This window comes from Durio zibethinus, chromosome 17, assembly GCF_047325235.1.
Source record: "Durio zibethinus cultivar Kanyao isolate XHJ-2024 chromosome 17, ASM4732523v1, whole genome shotgun sequence".
Lineage (NCBI taxonomy): Eukaryota > Viridiplantae > Streptophyta > Magnoliopsida > Malvales > Malvaceae > Durio > Durio zibethinus.
Window position 1 is genome coordinate 23,736,900 of NC_143178.1, and position 24,439 is coordinate 23,761,338.

Below are 24,439 nucleotides of genomic sequence, written 5' to 3' on the forward strand. Positions count from 1 at the left end.
TTAGTTTAAATAATAAAAATTTAAATTTTTAAAATAAAATTTTGATTTTAAATTTTATAAATAAAAAAATAAATTTTAAAAAAATTATTTTTTTATTAAATTTGATTCGATTTAATTTTAAATTAATCAAAACTTAAAATAATTATCAAATAATGAAAGATCTCAAATAAAAAAATAAATTTTAAATTTTTATATTTGTAATTTTTTTTATTATCAAATTACAACTTTTTATGAAAAAAATTTATGCTTTAATACAAAATTTTAATTAATTCATATAATTATTTTTAAAATAATATTTAACAGGTTAAAATTTTAAATTATTAAATTTTTTTGTAAAAAAATTATCCTATAACAATCACAAGTATTATTTTAATACTAGATGCAAGCATATCCATTATCCCACCATTGGAATCTTAATATAATATTATTGAAGGAAATTAAAGTAAAAGTAAAGGTCAAAATAATAATATTATAAAACTAAATTTATTAACTATAGAATTCTTATAATTTACAGGGATTATCAATAAATTAAATTATATTATTTCATTAATGAATATATATCAATATTTAAAATAAATATAAATTTTTTTAAAAAATTTATTCACTGATAAAATAATATCATTTAATTTACATTATTAATGTAACATTATAATATAATTTATTGAGAATATATAAAATTTATAAAGTAATAATATATTAAATATAATTTTAATTTTAAATTCTTACTAAATTTGTATTTTTTTTGTTTTAAAAAAATTTATAAATTATTTAATCTTTTAAATTAAAATAAAATATATTATATTTAATAATTTAAAATAAATTATTATAAATAATATATTTAAAATAATTTTAATAAATAATTATCGATAAAATTTAAACTCAAAAATTTTTCGTCAAAGATTGACGAATTTTAATCGGTACTAAATTCGTATCATTTAAAAAAAATAGCAAATCCGACGGTACTTAAATATTATTTTAATGAACAGCTTTGATTTTGGTGACAGTTTTCGTGTAACATGTACATTCCTTTGCTCAGGAATCCGTTTAGGGATCAGTTAACAAAATTTTCCCCTTTTTTTTTTTTATAATTGTGTCTTTGGATAATAATTTCTATTAATAAATAATAACACACTTTCATTTACTTTAATTAATCGACTTTAATAATTGGGGGATTTTTTTTTTTAAAGTGTTGGGAGAAAGGACAGATGTCACTATTGCCGTGGAGTCCGCATCTCATCACGTGATTAAAAGAGTCTGCCTACCACAAGCTCAACCTCACAAATCACGTGGCCAACTCACGCTGCGACAATTGTGGGGCCCATCTACCCACTATATTACGCGGTCCCGTTTTCTCATACCTCATCAATTTAGAAAAATATTTTGTAATTAAAAATACGAAAAAACAAATAATATTTATGGTACATGAAAAAAATTTTAAAGCACAAAATCTTCATTAAATTTTGAATTGTTTCAATTTTTTTATAATATTTGAAATTAAAAAATAATTAAAAGTCGTAGACTTTTGGTTTAATTTTATAGATTCATTTAATATTTTTAAGAAAATTAAATTTTAAAATTTTATTTTTTGGATTATAAATTTTTTATTAAAAAATAAATATTACAGAAGTGGATATAAATTGAGTGGTTTTTTTTTATTGGGAGGGGCAGTTTCGTTGTAAATTTTTGTAAAATGGGCAAATTAATTATAAGCCTAGTTCGTATAGCACGTGAGGCAGGGAAGAGGGGGCAACTGCTCACGTGCGCCCATCCCCTGCCGTTCATCTGCCACACCGCCTGCCGCCCCGCGTGCGGTGGGGCTCTTTGTCCCTCTCCCCTTCCCTTCGTCCTTTCCCTTTAACGCCGTCAATTCGCCGTTAGATTTTTGGGTTGACGGTTTTACGGTTAGTAGACGTCGTGGTCTGTTAGTAACTGTAGGCGAAAAATATGCGAGGAACTGCCCCGTGGCACGGATCTTCAATTAATTTTTCCTCTATATTTTTATTTTTTTTTTCATAAATTAAACTAATTTATCTTATTTAAATTATCAAGTAAATCAAAATGGTTAATTGAAATAATGGAAATCGATTTTAGTTGATGGGTTTTGTGAAAATATATTCTCCAAAAACCAACATCAATATGTTTATATTTTATTATAAATTTTTATTTATTTAATGAAAAATTATTTTTATGCATGCATTGAGAAAACTTGATATATAGTTTTTTTGTAGATTTATGTTAATTTTCTATGATCTAAACATGTTTAAGTTATAATTAATCAAAAAAGGTTTTAATTACTCGATATGGTGATTTTACTCTATAAAAAAAAAAAAAAGTTCTAGTGGTGATTTTTTAGGGACCCAAAAGGACGGGCTGCTTGAGAGCAGTGGTGGGAGAAGAGGGGCGGTGCGTCAGCGTCACTCCCGCTTTGGCCTTTCTCGTGACTTTGTCACGTGAGGGTGGGAGGAATGCTGGAGCCCACAAAATTATCTTGTCTACTCTAACCCTGATCCCAAAAAAACTCACTTGTCGGAAATGAAAAAGATAATGAATTGAATTCGAATAGATATAATATTAAGTTTAAATTTAATTTAAAATTTTAGTGAATTGAATTTTATTTTTTTAATTTAAATTTAATTTAAAATAAAAATTAAGTTATTAAAATTTATTTGATTAAATTTGATTAATATATAAAAAAATTAAAGTTTTATATTTGATAAAAATTTGATTATTTATATTTAATTTTAGCTTAAATTTAATATATTTTATTAATTAAAATAAAAAAATATATTAAAATATAAAAAATCAATTAGATTCGTAAACTATTCAATCAGATATAAAAATATTTGAACTTAATTTGATTAATAAGTCGAATTATTTAAATTTAAATTTAACTCAATAATAATCGAATCAAATTTAAATTTTATTTGAGTCGAATTTGAATATTTTATGAATATTAATATATCATTTATAACTCTAATGAAATATGTGTTTCCTTTCCCAACTCATTTGTCTTTTATGGGTATTTTTTTTTCTCTCATCATATAATAAAACAAATAAAAATTTTACTTAAGCTTTGGAAAGAAAAAGGAACAAAATTTTGCTAATTTAATATTTGTTCAAATAATATGCATATTTATAAGGTTTAAAGATGGTAATGGGGCAATTTCGAAGGGATTTACATAATTTCTATCTGATTCTTTAATAATAATTTCATTTAATTTTGTTCGGATTCGATATTAAATTATTATTTTGGGTAAATATTATGTACTTCATGTGGTTTATAATTTTTTTGTACTTATATTTTGTGTGAATTTTTTTTATTTATAATTTTATGATTCACTTTTATTATAAAAAAGGTAATAATATAAAAATTAAGAGAAAATAATTTTATAATTTTATTAAAATATGATTGATTTTTAATGTTGTTGTCCCTTTTGATAACGAAAATGACTCATAAAATTATAAGTGAAAAAAAATTTTCACAAAAAATGTAAGTAATAAAGTCGAAACCACAAAAAATGTTTGTTGAGTTTACTCAAAATATACTTGACTTAAATTGAACTTATATAATATACAGATAATTCGCATTTGATTTTATTTGATTCAAAATTAATTAAATAATTTTTATAAAAATATTATTTTTATTATAAATTATATATAAATATAATATTTATTAAAGTTAAAATTTTAAATTAAAATATTAAAAAATAATTAATAATATAATATATAAATATAAAACTAAATAAATTATAAAAATATTTTTATATATACCCCAGCATGAAACGAAGTACCCTATACTGTCAATTCAAAATTTATCGAATATAAATTATTTCATAATTTTTAATTAAGATCTTAAAAGTATAAATTTGAAAGAATTTAAATGTATAATATTTTTATTAAATGAATTAAGTTCACAGAGATTAAAAAAAATTCTAATAATAATAATAACGTCTCGCTGACGAGTTTCTCACGTGATTGCTCACGTGCCGCTTTTCTTTTGGCTGGTTTTAGTTCATGAAACGTGGCCCCACTCTTTAAGGACAAGTGTCTATTCTACTGCCGCCAAAATTAGATTCTCAAGCCTCCTATTCCTTGAACAGGTTACCTTATTTATTTTTTTTCTTTTTTGGGGGAAAATAAATTCCATCTTTTGGGGCCTGGGGTACCCAATTTTTTGAGCACGTTGAGGTTGGGGTCTCGAACTCTGGATTGGGGATGGACCACTCGTTCCCGGTGCTGGTCCATTTCTGATGCCTCAGTTACTACAAATTTCTGTGCTGCCCATCTCCATCTTGCTTTTAGTGCTGCTCAGCTCAGCGGTCTCAGCCTTTGAGCTTGGACTTATCTTGTAACCCAGCCGGAGACCTGTCTATGTTCCACTTACAAATCAAAAAGAGTATATTATTTATGATTATTGTATTATATTTAATTATAATTTAAAATTATATAAATTTTATTAAAATTTAAATAAAATTTACATCTATAAATGATAAATCTTTATATAATTTTTTATTGTGATTAAATAATTAAAAAATTCTTGAGTTAGGCTTGGCACTCCCACATCGGTAAGAATCTATATCACGTTTTGTTTTTGGTTTGTCCTAATTGTTGAGAAGACAGTTTCTGGTTTCCAATGGGAACACTGTGTAGCCACAAGCTGGAATAAAAGAGATAATGGGATTTGACAGTAATGGAGCAGCGAATCTTTCCTTTCCAAAGCGTTGCTTCCCATTCAAACTTTCAAGTCGTAAGTGGCCATTTATAGAATCATCTAATCACCAATATGTGGTGGGAAAATTTCTACTGCACCATGCATGTGGTTTCATTCACCGTTTCATTCACCGAACTCTTAAAGATCTAATAATAAAACGTAACTACGACAAGCGATCGATGAACTCTTGGCCCTGCTGCTTATCTTCAACCGAGTACTGATAGTATATGAAGTGAAAATCTGAACTCTTCAAGTGATTGAACCTCACTCTCTTAGCAATAATTAAGGTTAGCAACCTAACCTGTCCCAAGGAATTTCGATTCAACCTTTTTAGAGATAATTTTTTTATTTTTAAAAACCAGATTTCAGGCCAAATTAGATAATTATAAGACAAAATCAAGATTGAATTTAAAACAAATTCGTCGATCCAACATATATATATATATATAATTATTTTTAATTAATTATTTAATTATATTTTTTATTTTTATTTAATTTTATATTTATATTAAAAATAATATTTTATTAATTTTGAATTAAATCAAGTTTGAGTATTAAAAAAAAAGATTGGATTAGATTATATTCAAATATTATAAGTATAAAGCTAGATTGGGGTGAGCAAAATCCCGCCTCACCTAACCTGTTGCCATCCCTAACGATAAATAAAGATAACCCCAAGTTAAATTTGTGCATTATTATTTTACGTTTCTTACAAGCTACAATTGTCTAATTACAATCAATAAATATGTAAAGATCCACCACTTATCAGAGTGGACTCTAAATAATATTTTGATAGACTCTATATAACTCTAAAACCTGATTGATTAATTGTAATACAATTATTGTAAGTGATATGCTCCTAACAGCTTGGTAGTAAAACCTTATAAGGGTCAACAGTGACCTTTCTCAATCATAATGGAGCAAACAACATTCTTTACGAAAACATAGAAACATTCTCGGCAAGAATTTGGCATCAAAGTGGACTTATGTCGCAGGTTCATATCTTCAGAATGGCTACATACTGACCTCGGAAAAGAGTGGATAGTGGATTTTGAATGCTGAAAACCACATGCTGCCAAGATGGTATGGGTAGCAAGCCTCGCAATCTCCTTGAATGCATCAACTCCTGCAGACAAAAAATGTCATGTTTCACAAATCAAAAAACATCTAAGATCATAGCAAACTAGAGTTTATAAGGGCAATGCAAAAAGATTATATTCATTTTTCACATACAATGTTTATAGGCATACGTAAACCCATACAAAACCAAGATCACAATAAACTACATACACACACACACACACACACATAAACCCGGACAACAACACAAGAAAGGAAGAGGGCTTTTCAGATAAATCTTCAAATCATTCACATAAACTCCTCACGGACCTCACCTTTTCATTTTTCTTTTCATACTTCGTAATTGTTGGGGTGCTATCATTTTGCTATGCTTTTCTTACACGCATAATATTAAATTTTGTTGGCATGCTAGCCTTCCCAAAGGATCTTCCACAAACCTAATAGTGCAAGTCCTTTGGCAATTGAAGACAAAAAAAAGCTGAACACTTGATGGAAACTAAAATGCTTCTAATTCAGGATGGTAATAGATCTCAACATCACTCAACTACAAGGTCTAATATTTCCAGTCTCAATCAGATATGCATTTGCATTTAGGAAATACTATTGCATTTAATGCACCGGTTTACCTTGAATGTAGAGTTTTTCCTTTAATCAATTATTATTTCATGACATTTGTCATAGTATTTAGCAAGTGTTCTTAAGACATATGTTAGAATAACACCCTTAGATAATATAGTTCAATTATGCATTTGTTTTTTTTTAAAAAAAAGTTCAATTATAGTAATCATACCTAATTTTTTGTCTTGGCTTAGGAGCTTCAAATTGAGTTTAACAAGGGATTGGATCTCACTTTTGACATTATCATCTTTTCTATCCTTGCTTTTGGAACAATTCTTCTCCAACCTGGTTCTCGCATCAGGTATATTTAACTTAGATACACCCACCTCCAAGTTGGAATCCAATGAATCAGCAGATCCTCCTAGAATTGAATCAACCAAACTAGTTGAACAAGAAGGTTGGCCCTCTGTGTTTACATTAGGTGATGATTCTGGACATCTATTTTGTGCATTTTTCACAAATGGCCCCACATCTTTTACATGATAGCCATTTTCAATATGGACCTTTGTAGATGATGGAGTTTGAAAAAAACGAGGTGAATGAGAAGTAAGAACTCCCTCACTGGATTCTATATTCATAACCTTCCTCTTCTGCTTTTCAGCCTCTGGAGATTCGTGCTTTTCCTTTTCCCTTTCATGACAATAATACATGTAAGACTTCTCTTTGCCTGTTCTTTGCTCATTCCTAGTTTCATTTCGCTGAATTTTAGATATATGAAGACCTGAACTGCCAATTGCCTCTTTTGAAGTATTTCCAAGGCAAGAGAGTTTTGTTGAGGTCTGGCTAAGACTACTAGTCCTCTTACAATTCTTTTGCATTGACTTTGCAATATTCATCATTTTCCATGCCTTGCCAATATCATACAAGTCTCCCTTAGGCTCAACAAAACTGTCTTGAGAAGTAGATTGTTGACTTGTGGAAGAGGATGATTGTGATTCACTTGATCTACAATTAAATACTGCAGTGAACTTACCTTTTCTACAACTTCCACCACCAGATTCAACCATATTAGAAGAGAAACTTAATGATCTACTTTGCAGTGCATGCCAATTTTCGCGAAGGGCTCGTATGCGGCTGTGGACATTGCGACAAAGACGCAATGTTCTCGCACCCGATTCAGTTGAATTACCCACAGTATTCCTACTTCTTTCACTTGGATGACTTACTTCATCTTCACCACTGCTTTCAAATCCAGGGACGATAGCAGGTGGCAAATCATTAGGAAATGAAGACACACTTACATTATGTCCTGCTAATCCTGGGATATTTGATTCTTGAACAATATCAAAAATTGAAAATTTTGTCTCCGCTGATAATTTTACATTAGAGTTTGCAGAGATCATTTGATCATCAGTGTCAATATCAACCTCAGTTTTTTCATGTTCAGACCTGGAAAGAGCACAGTCATGACAAAACCAGTCACCATCAGGTACAGTTGCACCCAATCCAACACAATAGGTATGAGCAGCTGAATCACAGAGATCACAAAGTAGTAGAAGACTTTCATTAGCTATATCATGGCACACACTACATTTAACTTCTGCATAAGGATCAAATGGCTCAGATGTTGCATTTCCAAAGAGATGGTAAACCTGAAAAGGCAACAGATATCAGTATATGTCAAAATCTATGTATCGAATGCATTTCACCTCTTTAACAGACAAAATAAAGTTAATAAACCCGATCTCTAACTAAAAATAGGCTAACTTGGGTGGTGGCATTTTTGCACTTCATCTGTAGCTGTGGCAAACAAACCATAACTCGACTGAATGATATACCCAATATATTCCAATTTCCAGGTATCAAGTTGCCTGGCATAAAGATATAATGCAGCATCCGTGCTTTTTTTTTAATTAAAAGCACAGCTTATGTGTTATAGGACTAATTATAAGAGTGCGGAAATAAAGTTACAATTATGCTATCTCCAGATTCAATAAACAACGCAGACACAGGGTGATTTCACCATGACAATTTTCAAGCCTAGACAAGATTTATATATTGTAATGCAGAAAATATACATGTTCAAATCAATTTATCTATGTTAGGAAAAGAAAGATGAAGAAAAAACAACAAAGAAACATCAAGTGCTTTTAAGTTTTTGACCAAAAAAATTTCATATGCTGAAAGGTAAAAATAGGAAAGGACAGTAGTGCTCCCACTGAAACTCCACTGGGGAAGAGGATTGTTACTTGTAGCATAAATTAACAATGAGAAAAATCAATTTAACTTTAAAATGACAAGAGGACATAGTAATGAAAATGATACCATCATGAAATGTTTTAAAATGGTAAATCTTTTTATGAAATGCAATAGTTAATTATTGATATAGTAATTGTGAACACATAAACTGAAGAGTTACTCAAATAGTAATCTTAACAAGTGCCCTTAAGACCAATAGATGTTGGCTCAAGTGGCAAAGAGAGTTTGCTCCTCTCTTAGTTGCCTGAGTTCAAACGTAGTTTCTCATGAATTCGTTAGGCCGATGTAAATAACCCTACTTAAACCGGCCCGAGGAAGGGGTCTTCTGGGCAAAGTCTAAGAACTGCTCAACTAAAAAAAAAGTTACTTTAAGACATTTCTTATCACCAACCTCAAAAATAAAAGAAACACCAAAGCAGAATTTCGCAGAACAAAGAACAATTTAAAAAAAAAAAAAAAAACACCAATGAAGCCTTATCTCATTGGCAACGAAGAAGCCCCGGAACTTTTAGGCCATAGGTTCAAATCCCATTGCGTGTGTGTGTTTAGTCCAATTAATTATATGTTGGTTTGTTGATTGTTGATTTGTTTCTTTCTTGAAGCATATATGATTGTAATTTCCACTGATTCAGGGAAAAAACCCTTAAGCCCAAATGTCAGCTATCCTCCTAATATATCCCTCGCCTGTAATTACAATATTAAACTTCTAAAAACATAAAAATTAAAGCTCAAATTAGCAGAGCAAGCCAAAATTAATTAAATAAGGCATAGGGGTTAAAAAAGACCTCAAACAAAAATTCAATAATCATTTAAGCCCCTCACATTTTATTGCAATCAATCAAGTCCTGAATTTTCTATTTGGAATCAATTGAACCCTTAAACATCTAATTTCACTCATATTTGGACAGAAACAGTTAACCATTTTTCCTCTAACAAGGGCTCAATTGATGAAAATAGATGTTTGAGGGTTTAATTGATTGAAAAAAAAATAATGATAATTGAATTTTAAGTCAGAGGTTTTTTTTTTTTACCCTTTTGCCATTAAAAAACAATTAAACTAGGAAACGAAAAAAGATAAGTGACCTGATCTCGTTGAGGGACGTTAACGATCCGTTCGGAAGCAAAGACACCTTCCTTCGGAGTTCTATGAATGGCGGTGAACCTGCGCTTGCACATAGGGCAACGCGACTCCACCTTGGCCCATTCCATGATACAAACAAAGCAGAAAAAATGACCGCAGCTGTCGATTTTGCCTCTGATTGCTCTTCTTCCACCGTCCGATAAGCATATTCCGCATCTCTCGGTATCTGAATCATCACCGTCCGCTGATTGTTGTTCTTGATGATGATTACTAGGTTCGTCTTGGATGATTGATTTCGAATTAGGGGTTGTGATTTTGAGACGTTTGTTTGGGGAAGGAGATGGCGAGTCGGTTGTTGAGTCACCCGCCATTTTTTGTTCCTGACTCACCCCCCGTCTCGTTTCCTCGCGTTCACTCATCACAACTCACTTAACTATGAAGAAATCCCTACTTGTATGGGGTATTGTCCGAAACTCGTTGGGTAACTCATTCCATCGAATTCTGATATGTGAATATAGACGGTAAACAAAGTTTCTAAGGATATTTTAGGGATACAAATATATATATATATATATATATTAAAATGCCCAATAAATGGTTTTTAAAGGTATTTAAAAAAATTTTGAATACGAAAAACGTTATTAAAGTATCATGATAGACTGAAAATCAAGAGTTTTTTTTAAATATTTTTGCTTTTTTTTAATTATCAAAAAAGAAAATTATTAAAAAATGATAAAATTATTGTAAATAAATATTATAAAATTGCAAGTAACAAATATTATAAAACTTTGAGGAAAAAATATTTCTAAACTTATAATACCTTTAAAAACTCTTAAATCTTATAAAAACATAAAAATTACAATATATAATTTATAATTAGAGGTATTTATAGATCGAATCGAATTAAATTTGAGTTAAATTTATATTTGATATTAATAATTTATTTATTTATTTATATTTGATTCGATTTAGCTTGATTTTCATATCTAAAAATTTTTTCAAAATTGACTAACATTAAAAAAAAAAATTCTAAAACCATTTATTAAACTTTATTTATCTAATAAAAAATTAAAAAATTAAATATTAAATATAAAAATTAAAATTTATATATATATTTATATAATTATATGTTTTATTGGAACTTGGTTGGGTCATGTTTATATTTTAATTTTTTTTGTTCAAAATCAAACTTGAAATTCAAACGAATATAAAAATTGTGTCTGAATTTATTTAATTTGTTTTAATTTTTATTTAAATCATCTTAAATTTTGTTGAATATTTTGATTTGATAGATAACCCAGAATGTTGAATAGGTTTATTTATAACATGAATAACCAACAACTAAAAATAATTTTTATAAGTATTTTATTTATTCATCATTTTTATTTGGATTAACTTCAAAAATATATTATGTGGTTAAAATCATAATAAAAATATCTTTAAAGTTTAAAATGTGACACTTAATTACCTTATAATTTGATTTATTATTTTTTTACAAAAAATCGTCATTTTTTTTGGATTCTTTTCTTTTTTAACTTTTTATAATTCTTTTATTTGAATTCATATTTTTTCTTTAAATATTTATACTCTTTTTAAACTTAAACTCATCCACCAACAATAATCGTCAAATCATCAAAATATTCACACCACCATCACCATTATAAATTTATATTACCATCAAATTAGACAGTTATCACCAAATTCAACAGTAACTTATTAGCCTTGCCATTACCAAACAATCAATTTTATAGCTAAAACCAATAACAAATCAAATAAAATCATACTCAATAGCATATAAATAAGTAACCCAAAAAAGCAATAAAATTAAAGATCTCTGATTTTCATGAGTATTGAAAAGACGAGACAAACACTAAAAAATTTGAACGACTACTAAGTAAAAAAAGTATTTCATGAGTTTGTCGATGTACAATGATGAAGTAGCAGTGACAATGAGATTCACTTTATTATAAGATTTGAGCATTGGTTTAGAGGTTTATTTCCAAAGAAGAACATTTAGAGTAAGAGAAAGGGTTTGATGATTTTTGAAAGAGAATATGAATTTTTAGAGAGAGAATGAGATAAGAATGAAGTTCGGTAGTGATGTTAATTTGTAATGATGATAATAGTGTAAAAATTTTGGTTATTTAAATGTTATTTGTGGATTTGTTTGAGTTTTAAGAGAGAATTTGTTTGATTTTAAAAATAAAAAATAAATTTAGTCGAAAAAAATAATAAAATAATAAAATAAATTGCAAATTGGTTAAATATCACGTTTAAAGCTTTAAGAATATTTTTATTTCAACATTAACCATAGGTTATATTTATGAAATTTATCTTTGATTGATAGGGAGTTGAACCTGCAACCAAACCCTCATTATTTGCCATTTGCATCGCTCTGCCAAAACAAAACCAAATTGCCGAGAAAAAATTTTCCGAGTAGAAGGAAGAAATGGCGTTGGTTACCAAGGTTTTGTTATCAGTAGCTAGAAGAGGTTTAAGCACTCAAATGGTGCTACTCCCTTTTAAATCTCAACGTTTGTTCAGTGACGAGCCATCATCGTCTTCCAATCCTCTTCTCAAGAAGCTGCTTCAGGTGCCCAGCTCATCAATCAAGACTACCCTTAATTCACATGGCCGTTTTGCCCTAAAAAATTCTGAATTTTCCTGGGATGCCCTCGTCGCCGGTCTCCCATCTTTGTCATCCGAGAAGGCTCAGCTGGTAAAACCGTGAAACTGATTTGTCTTCTAAGTTTTTTAATTGTATCGAATTTTGGCAATGCCTTGTTTGGCTGCTAAGATTTTGGGCATTAATGGAATGGAAGAACTCAAGTAATTGAAGATTTGTATCTTTCTTTTATGTTTAGAATTTTGCTCTAGTGAACCATATATCAGGGTTTTATTGATTCCCGTGGAATCAAAATTTTTGAAATTTAGGGTTTTGAATGCTACAAAATGAATTTGATTGCTTTATTTTATGCCATTGTTAGGCCCCATTTGGCTAGCATTTGATATTTGATTAAAAAGGAAAACCTGGTGCACAAGCTCCCCGCCTTGCGAGGGTTGGGGGAGGGTCCATAGTACGCAGCCTTCCTTCTGCATTATTTTGCAGAGAGGCTGTTTCCACGACTCGAACCCATGACCTTCTGGATTTAGTAATATTATGGAAGTGAGTGGTGGACAGCATTTGATGTTTGACTGCAAAGTACAAATTCAGTGTCATAGACGGTGAAACTTATGTTAAAAAAATCTTTGATTCCAATGAGTTTGTTCTTACACTCAAACAAAAGCATGTTGCCACTTGCTTTTGCCAATGAATTTGATCTTCTGGAGTAATAATTGTAAGGTACCTTTGTTTGAATTTTGGTTTTATTTTCTTTATCTCGTCAGCATGTCTTTTTTTGGACATTTTATCCTGTTATGGTAATTTTACCATTGCAAATGCCAAACATTTACGTTGCAAAACCACTTATATCACGGTTTTAACTTCGATTTTCAAACCATACCCAAGTTAAACAATGGCTTAATTTATTGAATTAATGTGATTTTACCTTTATTTAATTTAGGTTACTATTTGATTTTTCAGGTATTGGAATGGAAATTAGAGAAAATGTTGAAGGAAAATGAGAGAGATTATGATCAATATTTGAATTTGATGTCTCTCTGTGCAAAGATTCAAAATGTTTCACTTGTGATGCATGTGTTCACTTCAATGGAGGTTCATGGAATTAAACCCACGACTTCTGTTTTCAATTCCCTTATACATGCTTGCTTGTCCTCGAATGATGTGATAACAGCATTCAGCTTATTTGAGATAATGGAGAGTTCGGAGGGCTATAATCCAAATGCTGAGACTTATGAAACTTTCATAATTGGGTTTTCAAGTTTGGGAAATGCTGTTGCCATGAAAAGTTGGTATTCAGCAAAAAAAGCTGCAGGTTATTGTGCTACGCTTCAAACATATGAATCTCTCATTTCTGGTTGTATTAAATCTAGAGACTTAGATGGTGCTGACAAATTCTATGAGGAAATAATGTTGACAGGAATAATGCCTAGTGAGTCCATATTGGAGAATATGCTGGAAGGGTTTTGTAGGCGGAGAAGGTTTGGTCAAGTTAAAGAGTTCTTGAAATCTTTTTTGGAAGTTGGGCAGGAAATTAGTGTAAAGATGGCCGAGAAGATTGTGGGTTTGTATTCTAAACATGGGAAGGTTGATGAAATGGAGGAGCTACTTTCAACTGTAGTGGAGTCCGGTCATGTTGCTGCAGTATTGTCACAGGTAAACTCTGGGATTATAAGGATGTATGCCGCATTAAATAGATTGGATGATATGGAATACTCTGTGGGTAGGATGTTGAAACAAGGGTTGTCATTCAGATGCACTGATGATGTTGAGAGGGTTATTTGCTGTTACTTCAGGGAAGAAGCTTATGATAGGCTAGATTTATTTTTGGAACATATTAAGGGTTCTCATAAGCTCACGAAATCAACTTATGATTTGTTGGTTGCAGGGTTTCGTAGAGCTGGGCTTTCTCAGAGATTAGATTCAGTGATAAAGGACATGGAATTGGCTAGTGTTTTATAGAATCTAAGTTGGAAAAAAAGATTGCCTCGTTTGAGCTTGTTTTAAGTAGTGATTTAGGATATGCTTCCTGTATGTCGAAGCCTGTGTTGCCGAACATGTTTTTCGGAACACTCCAAATTAACCTGGCCTGACATTTTCTGGATTGGGGACTATTTTATGGTGGAGTTTGGAGCATTGTTTGAAGTTCAATTAAAGTCTTTTTTCGCAAGCTGTAGATCACGACATGAAGAAGAGCTCATCTGAAACCACAAAGAAAGAGTAGGCTTGATGTCGATACCAAGGAAATTGGAGTCTCTTTTGTTCACATCGAACTTGTGGTATTCATGCTGAACATTGTTGGGTGGATGATCTCCCCTTGTTCATTTGAAACAAGTCTATGCTTTAGATTAATTGATAATCATTGCATTGGACATGTTTCCAATTTCCATGGATGGGTTTTCTTTTATTTTTTTGGGGGTAAAAACATAGATGATGTCTGATGCATCGGTTTTTGCAAGAAGGCCTACATTTTATCTTGGAGTTGAATTTTGGGAGTTGATTGACAAAAAGAATATCAAGATGCCAGGGTAAGCTAAGCCATTACTACTCTACATTCCCCTGTCTCAGCCAAAGTTTTTGAGCCATGAGATTATAAAAAATTTGCCAATTTTGACACTTTAAGAGGAAACCAGTCTTGTGGATGATAATATAATGATTGATGATTTATCATTATAATTGTTGAGATAGCAAGTAGTTTTCCTGCTTTAATGATTAAAAATTAAGCATTGATCTGTCAATTTCTTTTATCTCTTTTAAAGTTCATAAATTTGTGACCTTGATGATTATAATACAAAGTTGTTTATTGCCTACAATTAAGATACAATACAATGATACCTAAACGATACGTAAAAAAATAAAAATGAAATAATTTAAAATTTTGATAAAAATAGTATATAAGTTTAGAAAAATAGGAATGATATTAGATAATAAATAAATAAATATATGTTATTATTCTATTTGTATATGTCGGATTTGGATAGTTATAAACATATAATTATCAGATTTTAGATATGTAAAATATATAAAATTTTATACTTGTGAAAAGTTTTGAACCTTAATAAATAATTTTTATTTTTTATTAATTATAACAAACTTGAATTTTAAATTTAATTTTTGTTTATTTTATATTTTGATAAAAAATTTAAATAATCGAATATTTATACATATAATTTTTTTAAAAAAATATTGCTTCGTTGACATCCTTAAGCAAAAAATTAAAAATATATTGCATATTTGATAAGTATCTGATGTATTGATTAAAATTATAATATGATAAATTTTATATTTTACGTGTGTTCGGTCCAAAGGAAACCCGATTCAAATATATTCAAACAAACACGATTCAGACATGTTGGAATGAATGGAATAATGTTCATTCACAACACAATTACACAAATAGTCAGAAACTTGTGGTTATTATTACATTGCTCCCCTATTTCGCTTTTAGTTCACTAACCGCTTTAACCAACGAATCCAAATCTTTGTCTGAGCTTCCTCCTTTAACTGCACCCAAGGCCGATTCACTCAGCCTCCTTGCTCGAACCCTCTCTGGTCTGGTCCCATCCAGTGACTCAACCAACACGCGAGCCAACTTGCTCGATTCGGGAATATTCTGAGTCGACTCACCCACTCGGATCCCAACCCCCCATTGATCAACCAATAACTTGGCATTGGTAAATTGGTCCGCACCCATTGGCCATGTCAGCATAACCACCCCCGCTGTGATCCCTTCCAGTGTTGAATTCCAGCCGCAGTGAGTCAAAAACGCGCCCACAGATCGGTGCCTAAGAATCGCCACCTGCGGGGCCCACCCTTTGATTAAGAAGCCCTTCCCCGCCACGCGATCCTCAAATCCCACCGGAATCACGCCGTGATCGCCTGAGGCTTGCCAGTCCATGGGTTCCCTCACGCACCAAACGAAATGGACCCCGCTTTGCTCGAGCCCCTCCGCCAGCTCATCGGTTTGCTTACGTGTCAGCACCATGCGACTCCCAAAGCACACGTAGATCACCGAATGGTCTTCGCGCGCATCCAGCCACGCCATCAACTCATGACATGGAACCGAACTGGAACCACCGCGCTTCGTTGGGTCCAACGCATCATCTTCGACCGGCATCATTACGGGCCCAACCGCCCAAACCCGATCATGGCCCATCTCTTTCTTCATGTGGTCAATGTAAATGCTCTCTAAGTCAGAAAAGGTATTGAACACGACTCCCCAGCTTTCAAGATTCTCAAACCAGTTGTTTCTATAAAATTCCTTTTCTGGGTCCCATTCTTTGTAGAATCTGTAAAGACGGGTGATTTGATACAAGGGGTATTTTGGAGAATTAGGGATTCTGGGAAACGACAACGTATGATTTACGTCCTCGGGATCATCGATCCTCGGTGGTTCGCGGCACATCGAAATGCTCATGGAGAAGCTGAAGGAGCCGGTGGGCGAGAAGACGATACGTCGGACTCCTAACTCAGAAGCGAGACTCTGCGTCCAACCAAGGAAGAAATCGGAGAAAATAGCAACAGGAGGAGAAGCTTGGGACCGAAACCACTGGAGTAGCGCAGGATAGTGAAGCTCACGTAAGCGATGCATTATGGCAAGGAGGCCGGGTGTTGTTGAAGGGTCGAGGGCGGGAAGAATCAATGGTTGGAGAGAAGAGGGCGCGTGGCGTGACAGGAGCGGATCTAGGAGATGGAGATTGTTGGGGGTGACCAATACGGTGATCGTTAGGCCGCGGGTGAGTAACCGGTGAGTAAGGTCAAGGAATGGGAGGATGTGGCCCGACGTTGGAAACGGGTAGACCAGGATATGTGCTTCAGCGGTGTTCGACATGGCTAGAGCGTTGAGAAGAAGCGATACCCAATCATAGGATCTTCCTGCGTTGATTTTATTTTAGGGTAAATTACGCTGCAAGTCACTCATGAATGTCATATTTTTAAATTGATCATTAAACTACTAAAATTTTAATTTAACACCTAAACTTTTGAATAAATATTTTTTAATCATTAAATTATTAGTCTCTAATCATGTTGACATGATAATGCTGGATGATGAGATAATGTTAAGTAGTATTTAATAATTAAGATGAAGAGCATTTACGTAGTTATAAATCTAAGTACCATAATTTGTAAAAGGAACTTTCAAATTTATGGATTCTAAATTCATGTAGTTTGGGGAATTTGGAATTCACGTAGTTTGAAAATTTGGTCTGCCTTTGCAGTAACGAACATGGTCACATGGAACTTAGCTATCTTTCAATTAGATCAAGAATTGTATATTTTTTTTATTTTTACATCTTAAAAATGATTGCATGAACAAATCAAATCTTATATTTGAATTGAGCAATCTATTGCTGACAGTGGTATGCTCGGTTACTTCACTACTTTCTTCCTAGTGACAGATTCAAAGCTAATAGTAAGTAGGGGTGCTCGTGAAAACAAAAAAAAAAATTAGTTATCAACTTATCGTGCCATGGATATCTCAACCATTGATTAAATATATTATAAGATATGGTAATAATGCTGAGGAATAAAATTTGAAATTTAAGTAAAATGATTCGTCAACTTTTATGTTAACTAGTTTATTTAATCCAAGCCAATCACATTGATTATTAAAAATTATCTGAACATTTAGTTCAATGATTGATGCATGACTCGAGCCGATTGAAGCAAATAAAAGGGCTGATAAGTGCCGAATCGTGGGCTGAACCCAAAGATTTTTTAGAGGCCTGACTTTGGGAACAAAGATTAGTTGTTGGGCTAAGGAAGACATAATGCTGAACCCAATGAAAAGTAAAAGGCCCGTAGGCCCCATACGAAGTTAACCGGTTTCTTTCCTTCCTCAATTTTCCCGGTTGCCACCCGCGAAATCCAAAATTCAAGGCTTCAATTTCCCGCCAAGAGAACAACCGAAGCCAAAACCAGATCAACTTGACCTGATAAAAGCAAAAATTCAAAGAAATCACGTCAATACCCTTCATTTCGAGCCCCCATAGCCTCCGCCATGAAAATCAAATCAGTGAAGCTAAGGGAAGCACACAAGGGAAGTTCCAATGCCTCGTTCTGCTCCATCTCATGGGACCTCCACGCCCACCACTTGGTGACTGCTTCATCATCTGAACCCTCTATTTCGATTCACGATCCTCTTCTTCCTTCGAATCCGACACGGGTACTTCGCCACCACCGGGATGGCGTCACTGCCCTGGCGCTTAGCCCCAATTCTACCTGTCTTGCCTCTGGATCTATTGATCATTCCGTTAAGCTCTATAAATTCCCAGGTAATTCGTTTCTTTCTCTGTAACTGTGTGGGTGTTTCTTTTCTTGAGATGGGTAGCCTTTTCTTGTTCTCTTTATATCTGGTTATTTGTTAGAACTAAGAAATGCTTTGCTTAATTGGTAAAATTTGGTTGATAATATCTGAAAAAGTTGAAATCATTATGGGATTTGCATATTGCCTTTTGCATTTTGATATTTATCCTTTTCGTCATCACTTATAATTATTTTGCTGTTTCATTCATGGCTGTTCTGTGGTTGATCTGGTTTGATTAAAATCTAATGATCCTTTTTGTCAGGCGGAGAGTTTGAGACTAATATCACCAGGTTCACACTGCCAATTCGTGCGCTTGCCTTTAACAAATCAGGGAGCATGCTAGCAGCTGCTGGTGATGATGAGGGCATTAAACTTATTAATACAATAGATGGTTCAATTTCAAGGGTTCTTAAAGGACACAGAGGACCTGTCACAGGTTTAGCTTTTGATCCTAATGGAGAATACTTAGCATCAATTGATTCAATTGGAACTGTCATATATTGGGAACTCCAGTCTGGAAGAACATTATATACCCTCAAAGGTGTAGCTCCTGATATTGGCTCAGATACTTCCACTTTAAATGCACTTAGCTGGAGTCCTGATGGGGAGACTTTAGCTGTCCCTGGTTTGAAAAATGACGTTGTGATGTATGATAGGGACACTGCAGAAAAACTGTTTACCTTGAGAGGCGATCACACGCAGCCTATATGTTTCTTGTCTTGGTCACCTAATGGGAAATACATGGCTACTTCTAGTTTGGATAAGCAAGTTCTGATATGGGATGTTAACCGGAAGCAGGATATTGACAGGCAGAAATTTGATGACAGAATATGTTCCATGGCATGGAAGCCAATTGGAAATGCACTTGCTGTCATTGATGTAATGGGAAAGTATGGGCTGTGGGAATCAGTTGTTCCTTTCTCAATGAAGTCTCCTACAGAAGACATTCCAAGTTCCAGATCAAAGAACAATAACGGCCTCCTCTTTTTTGATGAGGAGGATCAGGAGCTTAGCATGTCAGGTAGTTTAAGTGATCTTGGTGAGGATAACCATGGTGAGTCTGAGCCTCCTAGCAGAAAAAGATTGCGGAAACAGTCGGCAATTGATGATGATCAGCATGAAGATGTTTATGATGAGTTAAGCTTCCCAAAAACTGAATCCCGAAAAAAAGTGCATCGTGGTGACAAGGAAAATTCAGATAAACAAAAAGATGGATTGAGAAGCATGATGGCATTTAGGCCAAAAATGCAGGAGGCTTTTCAGCCAGGTTCCACTCCACCACAGCCTGGAAAAAGGCATTTCTTGTGCTACAACATGCTTGGAAGTATAACTACAATCAAACATGATGAATATTCCCATATAGAGGTATTTCTGCCTGCTGTTTAGTTCAATCCTTCTTTCCTTCCTTATGTCCTTTCTTTTTCTTTTGTCTGAGAAGTGGTTTGTGGATGAACGATTAGTCATCAATTGTGGTTTTATTATAATTTGGGTTTGCAAGCATTAAAAGAAACGCATGTCTTTTCCTCCATCGTGTGCTGATATTAAATGCATGTCTGATGCAGATAGATTTTCATGATACGAGCACAGGTCCACGAGTTCCACCAATGACTGATCATTATGGTTTCACAATGGCTTCACTAAATGAAAATGGAAGTGTTTTTGCAAATCCTTGTAAGGGCGAGAAGGGCATGAGCACTCTCATGTATCGACCATTCAGCAGCTGGGCAAACAACAGTGAGGTTAGAGTACTGAACATCTCAAAACAATTTGTTTTCATGCTTTGCTCTTATGCGTCAGTTTAGACATGCATGTGCTTATCTTTGTATATATTCACATTGGTGCATATGATGTGAAGTTTCACAATGTGATGACTTTTGGTACGTGTTGCGAACTCAGTGGTACATGCGATTTGAAGATGAAGAAGTAAGAGCAGTTGCACTTGGTGCCACTTGGGTAGCTGCAATTACGAGTCTCAATTTTCTTCGCATCTTTACTGATGGTGGTTTGCAGGTTTGTATACCTAATACTGTTTATTTTATGCTTCATGAAATGATTGCTTTGTTAAGATGATTTAATTATTATAACCTTTTCATTATCCATTGTAGGGGATGGTAGGTTTTTGGAAATTGTCATTGCATAATTGGTTTAAATTTTCATATCGAAGATAGCTGAAGTCAAGCAATGTCATATCTAACAAATATAAAGGATCCGTTTGAATAAGTGAGGCCAGTGGTGGTAATGATTAACTGGTTAGGTGGTTCAAGTTTGGCTTAAAATGCTCTGTTAATAACAAGAAATATTTTGAAGAAAGCCCCAACAAAACGGGAAAAAAAGAGAGATCAATTCAATTCTTACCCCTTTCTTCTTTTTGTCCATTTTCAGGGTACAAAAAAGAGTCAAAGCATGATTGGAAAGCTTGATATGGACAATGGTTAAACATAATTTGATTCACCATAAATCCAAACATTTAGTGGATGTTTCCTTGTTGTGATTATCATATTTATGATAACTCATTGATTTTAGTGTTTTGTGTTGATATCTAACCATAATATTGATGGCAAGTCTTGTGGCAAATTTTTTGTTGGTCTGCAATTGCTAGGATTGGCTAATAGATGAATAGGTCAAATGATAGAAGAAAAAAAGGGTGTGCTGGTGGTGGTCAATATATGCTACATTGGTTATGCCATTATTTTGATCACAAACAGAAAACTAGCTGTAAATCGTCTTAATAACTAGGAATCTTGGTTTATGCCTGTGCTTATTTGTTTTCCTCTAATGAGCTTTATTGCAGAAACATATTCTCTCACTTAATGGGCCCGTGGTGACTGCAGTAGGCTTCAAGGATGAGCTAGCAGTTGTCACCCATGTTTCTGATTGTCTTCCATCTAATGAGCAGGTATATTACTATTGCTATGAATTGTACTACAAGGTACATGACTCAATGACTCACCTAGTATCAACATGGTAATATCTAAATTGATACGGTGACCTTGGTGACCAGAAATATTTGGTGAATTTGTCATAAGCTTTCTTTGAGCTCATCACTTGATGTTATAAGATTCTTTTTATGTAAACATGCAGATGCTAGAGTTTAGAATATTCAACATATCTAAAGGAACCCAACCCTTCAAAGGACGTCTTCCACTGACTCCTGGTTCATATCTAACATGGTTTGGGTTTAGTGAAGAGGGCCAGTTAAGCTCTTATGATTCTAAGGTATTCTGAACTCTGTTATTATTAGTATTATTGGACTCTGTTTTCAAGTTATCATAACAACTACATTTCTTTTGGATATTGAATCTTGAAAAAATTTGCAGGGAGTGCTAAGGGTTTTCACAAGCCAATATGGTGGCAATTGGCTTCCTCTTTTCAGGTTTGATATTCTTCTTTAAGGATGCAGAACAATGCTCTTAATTACTACTGCATATTACTTTTAAATTCGAATATATTTGTAATAAATGTGCATTTTTCTTTGCAGTTCAAGCAAAGAGAGGAAGTCTGGTGAGAATTATTGGGTGGTTGGGTTGAATGCGAGCAAGTTGTTTTGTGTTGTTTGTAAAAATCCAGATTCATTCCCACAGGTATTATAGCTCATCATCTCCACTCTTGCTTTATGTTTAAACCAGTGCTTTATGACCATTCTCTCCTTTTCAGGTGCTTCCTAAACCAGTTCTTACTTTGCTAAACATGTCATTTCCTCTTGCATTATCTGATCTCGGAGAAGAAGCCCTTGAAAACGAGTTTATGCTGAAGAACCTGCTTCTCTCACAGGTACTGATCCTTTATTTGTTTATTTATTTTGGCTTTTCAAGGTTTATCAGTTAAGAAAGTCCATTCTTTTGGTGCAGTTTTTGAAAAAAATTCCCTCTTATTTTCTGGATAAAAATTTGCTTAAGATTTTTCTACTCTGGTAACTTATATGAAATGTTCTCAACTTTCAATTAGGGCTGTTAGGTGGTTAACTTATTAGATGCATAAACCTTGCAGATTCAAAAAAGAATAGAAGGAATGGCTGGTGAAGGCTTGGACACTACTTCTCTTGATGATGAGGCTTTTGACATAGAGGCTGCACAAGATAGATGCATCTTCCGGCTCATTGCATCCTGCTGCAATGGTGAGTCTTTGAAACTCATAGTAACCTTTCATTGGATGCAATCCTTTCCTTGGTTACACCATAACCGGTTAAGCTTGTTTCTGGCGGTTCTTGCAGGTGACAAACTAGTGAGAGCTATTGAACTTGTAAAACTTTTATCAGTTGAAAAATCAGTTAGAGGGGCAATACAGCTTGCCACTGCTCTGAAACTACCAATTTTGGCAGAACGATTCAACAATATACTGGAGGTTAGCCCTAAACATTTTTTTTTTTTTTGGTATTTAAGGCTGTCAGGATTTGAATCCTGGTCACTGGAACACTCATCAATAGGCCAGGCGGCTGTTGGCTATCTCTCGACATTTAAACAGACCTGACTTCTAAAATTGCTAGATTTGGATTCTGATCTTATTGTTTATACCTTTATTATAAACAGGAAAGATTGGGAAGTAAAACTGGGGTTTCAACTTCTCTTCCCAGTTCAAAACATGTTCCTTCCATTAAAGCTGATACAGCAACTGAAAGAAGTGAAATTTCAGAACCAATTATTTCATCATCTTCAGCTAAACTCTCAGCACCACTGTTCAAAAGGAAAGCAAAATCTTCAGATGGAGTTAAATTTGGAAAGCAAAAAACAGATGGTGATCAAACTGCAAATTTAGAGGACAGAACTGCTGGACCTAGCCATGCGAATACTGTGAAGGAGGAGAAGAAGTTACAAGTTCAACGCCCTTCTAATCCATTTTTAAAGTCGACAGTCAAGTGAAGTTGCGTTAGTTTTTTTTCAAGAAACAAGGCCTAAGTCAGGCAAAAGTAAGGTGAAACAGGCATCATGCATGGGGCTTGTTCACTGTCATGGTGCTAGATATAAGTGTTTACATTATTTTTAATTTATAAGCAGCTTTTTTAGGATAAAATCTAGAAGTTTAATGGATCTAAGCAGATAATATTTCACGAGTTGATGATGTCACCTCCCCTGTAAAATTCTTCCTAGGAGAGGAGTTTTTATGGGCCAGGATACATGGAAAGAAGAAATGCCTGTTCCTACAAATATACTCTTAACATTACCATTACTTTGTTGATAGGCAAAAGGAAAAAAAAAAGAACTTTGGATTCTACTTTTTGTAATTAAGTGCATTTAAGAAGTCGCAGCTGAGCTCATTTCTTCTTTTTTTTTTTTGTAATTAATAATGTTTGGCATAAAGAAACGTTTTAAATAAAGGGACATTTGGCTTTGAAGAATTTATAATTTTTTTTTTTGAAATTTGAATAGTGGATATTTAATTTTCATGTTTAGTTAGTGATTGATTTTTTATAGTATTTTAAATTTTGGAATTAGAAATTTATCTCTTCTTGTAATATTTTAGGATTTTAAGAGAAAATATTATGTTATTTTTAAATTTGATTTAAATAAAAAATTATGAAATAATCATTATTCTTTTGAAAAATATATCTGAAAGTGATTATAATTTAGTTATATGTTTTTGTTGCTAAAATTTTTTTTTTATTGCAATTAATAATGTTTGACATGAAGAAATGTTTTAACTAATTCATCATTTAAAGTGTTTTTATTGAAGAAACGTCCTAAATAATGATCATTTAAATGGTTTTTTTCTCAAAAATATCTTAAATGATCATCAAATATGGTGTTTTTTTTTTAATCGTCCCAAATAATTCTTGCCTCAATTATTTAAAGCGTTTTTTCAATTGAAATGTTTTAATTGATAATTAAA

At 32.8% G+C, this 24,439-nt stretch overlaps 3 protein-coding genes and 1 pseudogene across 6 annotated transcripts; 2 read left to right on the forward strand and 2 right to left on the reverse strand.

Moving 5' to 3' along the window:
- Positions 1 to 5,374: 5,374 nt before the first annotated feature.
- LOC111284562 (uncharacterized) lies at positions 5,375 to 10,177 on the reverse strand. The gene is made up of 3 exons (XM_022873263.2): positions 9,692 to 10,177; positions 6,582 to 8,001; positions 5,375 to 5,837 (listed from the first exon to the last, which is right to left on the reverse strand). Exons 1-3 carry the CDS (start codon positions 10,106 to 10,108, stop codon positions 5,602 to 5,604), a joined length of 2,073 nt encoding a protein of 690 aa, XP_022728998.2. The 5' UTR covers positions 10,109 to 10,177; the 3' UTR covers positions 5,375 to 5,601.
- A 1,818-nt stretch (positions 10,178 to 11,995) lies between these two features.
- On the forward strand, positions 11,996 to 14,796 carry LOC111284570 (uncharacterized). 3 transcript variants are annotated; one of them, XM_089746675.1, is made up of 3 exons: positions 11,996 to 12,408; positions 13,273 to 13,965; positions 14,198 to 14,796. In XM_089746675.1, the coding sequence occupies exons 1-3, from the start codon at positions 12,139 to 12,141 to the stop codon at positions 14,228 to 14,230; spliced, it is 996 nt and encodes a 331-aa protein (XP_089602801.1). In that variant the 5' UTR covers positions 11,996 to 12,138; the 3' UTR covers positions 14,231 to 14,796. The 3 variants fall into 3 exon arrangements, with proteins under 3 accessions (XP_089602801.1, XP_089602800.1, XP_022729012.2); XM_089746674.1 differs by having other exon boundaries at positions 14,037 to 14,205; XM_022873277.2 differs by having other exon boundaries at positions 11,998 to 12,408; positions 13,273 to 14,796.
- An 806-nt stretch (positions 14,797 to 15,602) lies between these two features.
- LOC111289634 (flavonol 3-O-glucosyltransferase UGT89B1 pseudogene) lies at positions 15,603 to 17,280 on the reverse strand (annotated as a pseudogene). The gene has a single exon (XR_016329356.1). The product of XR_016329356.1 is annotated as a flavonol 3-O-glucosyltransferase UGT89B1 pseudogene (transcript).
- A 904-nt stretch (positions 17,281 to 18,184) lies between these two features.
- Positions 18,185 to 23,834, forward strand: LOC111289641 (protein ENHANCER OF LHP1 1-like). Its single transcript, XM_022880861.2, has 12 exons — positions 18,185 to 18,584; positions 18,879 to 19,981; positions 20,179 to 20,355; positions 20,513 to 20,626; positions 21,408 to 21,512; positions 21,698 to 21,832; positions 21,934 to 21,989; positions 22,095 to 22,197; positions 22,271 to 22,387; positions 22,604 to 22,730; positions 22,827 to 22,957; positions 23,143 to 23,834. The coding sequence occupies exons 1-12, from the start codon at positions 18,311 to 18,313 to the stop codon at positions 23,470 to 23,472; spliced, it is 2,772 nt and encodes a 923-aa protein (XP_022736596.2). The 5' UTR covers positions 18,185 to 18,310; the 3' UTR covers positions 23,473 to 23,834.
- Positions 23,835 to 24,439: the final 605 nt, after the last annotated feature.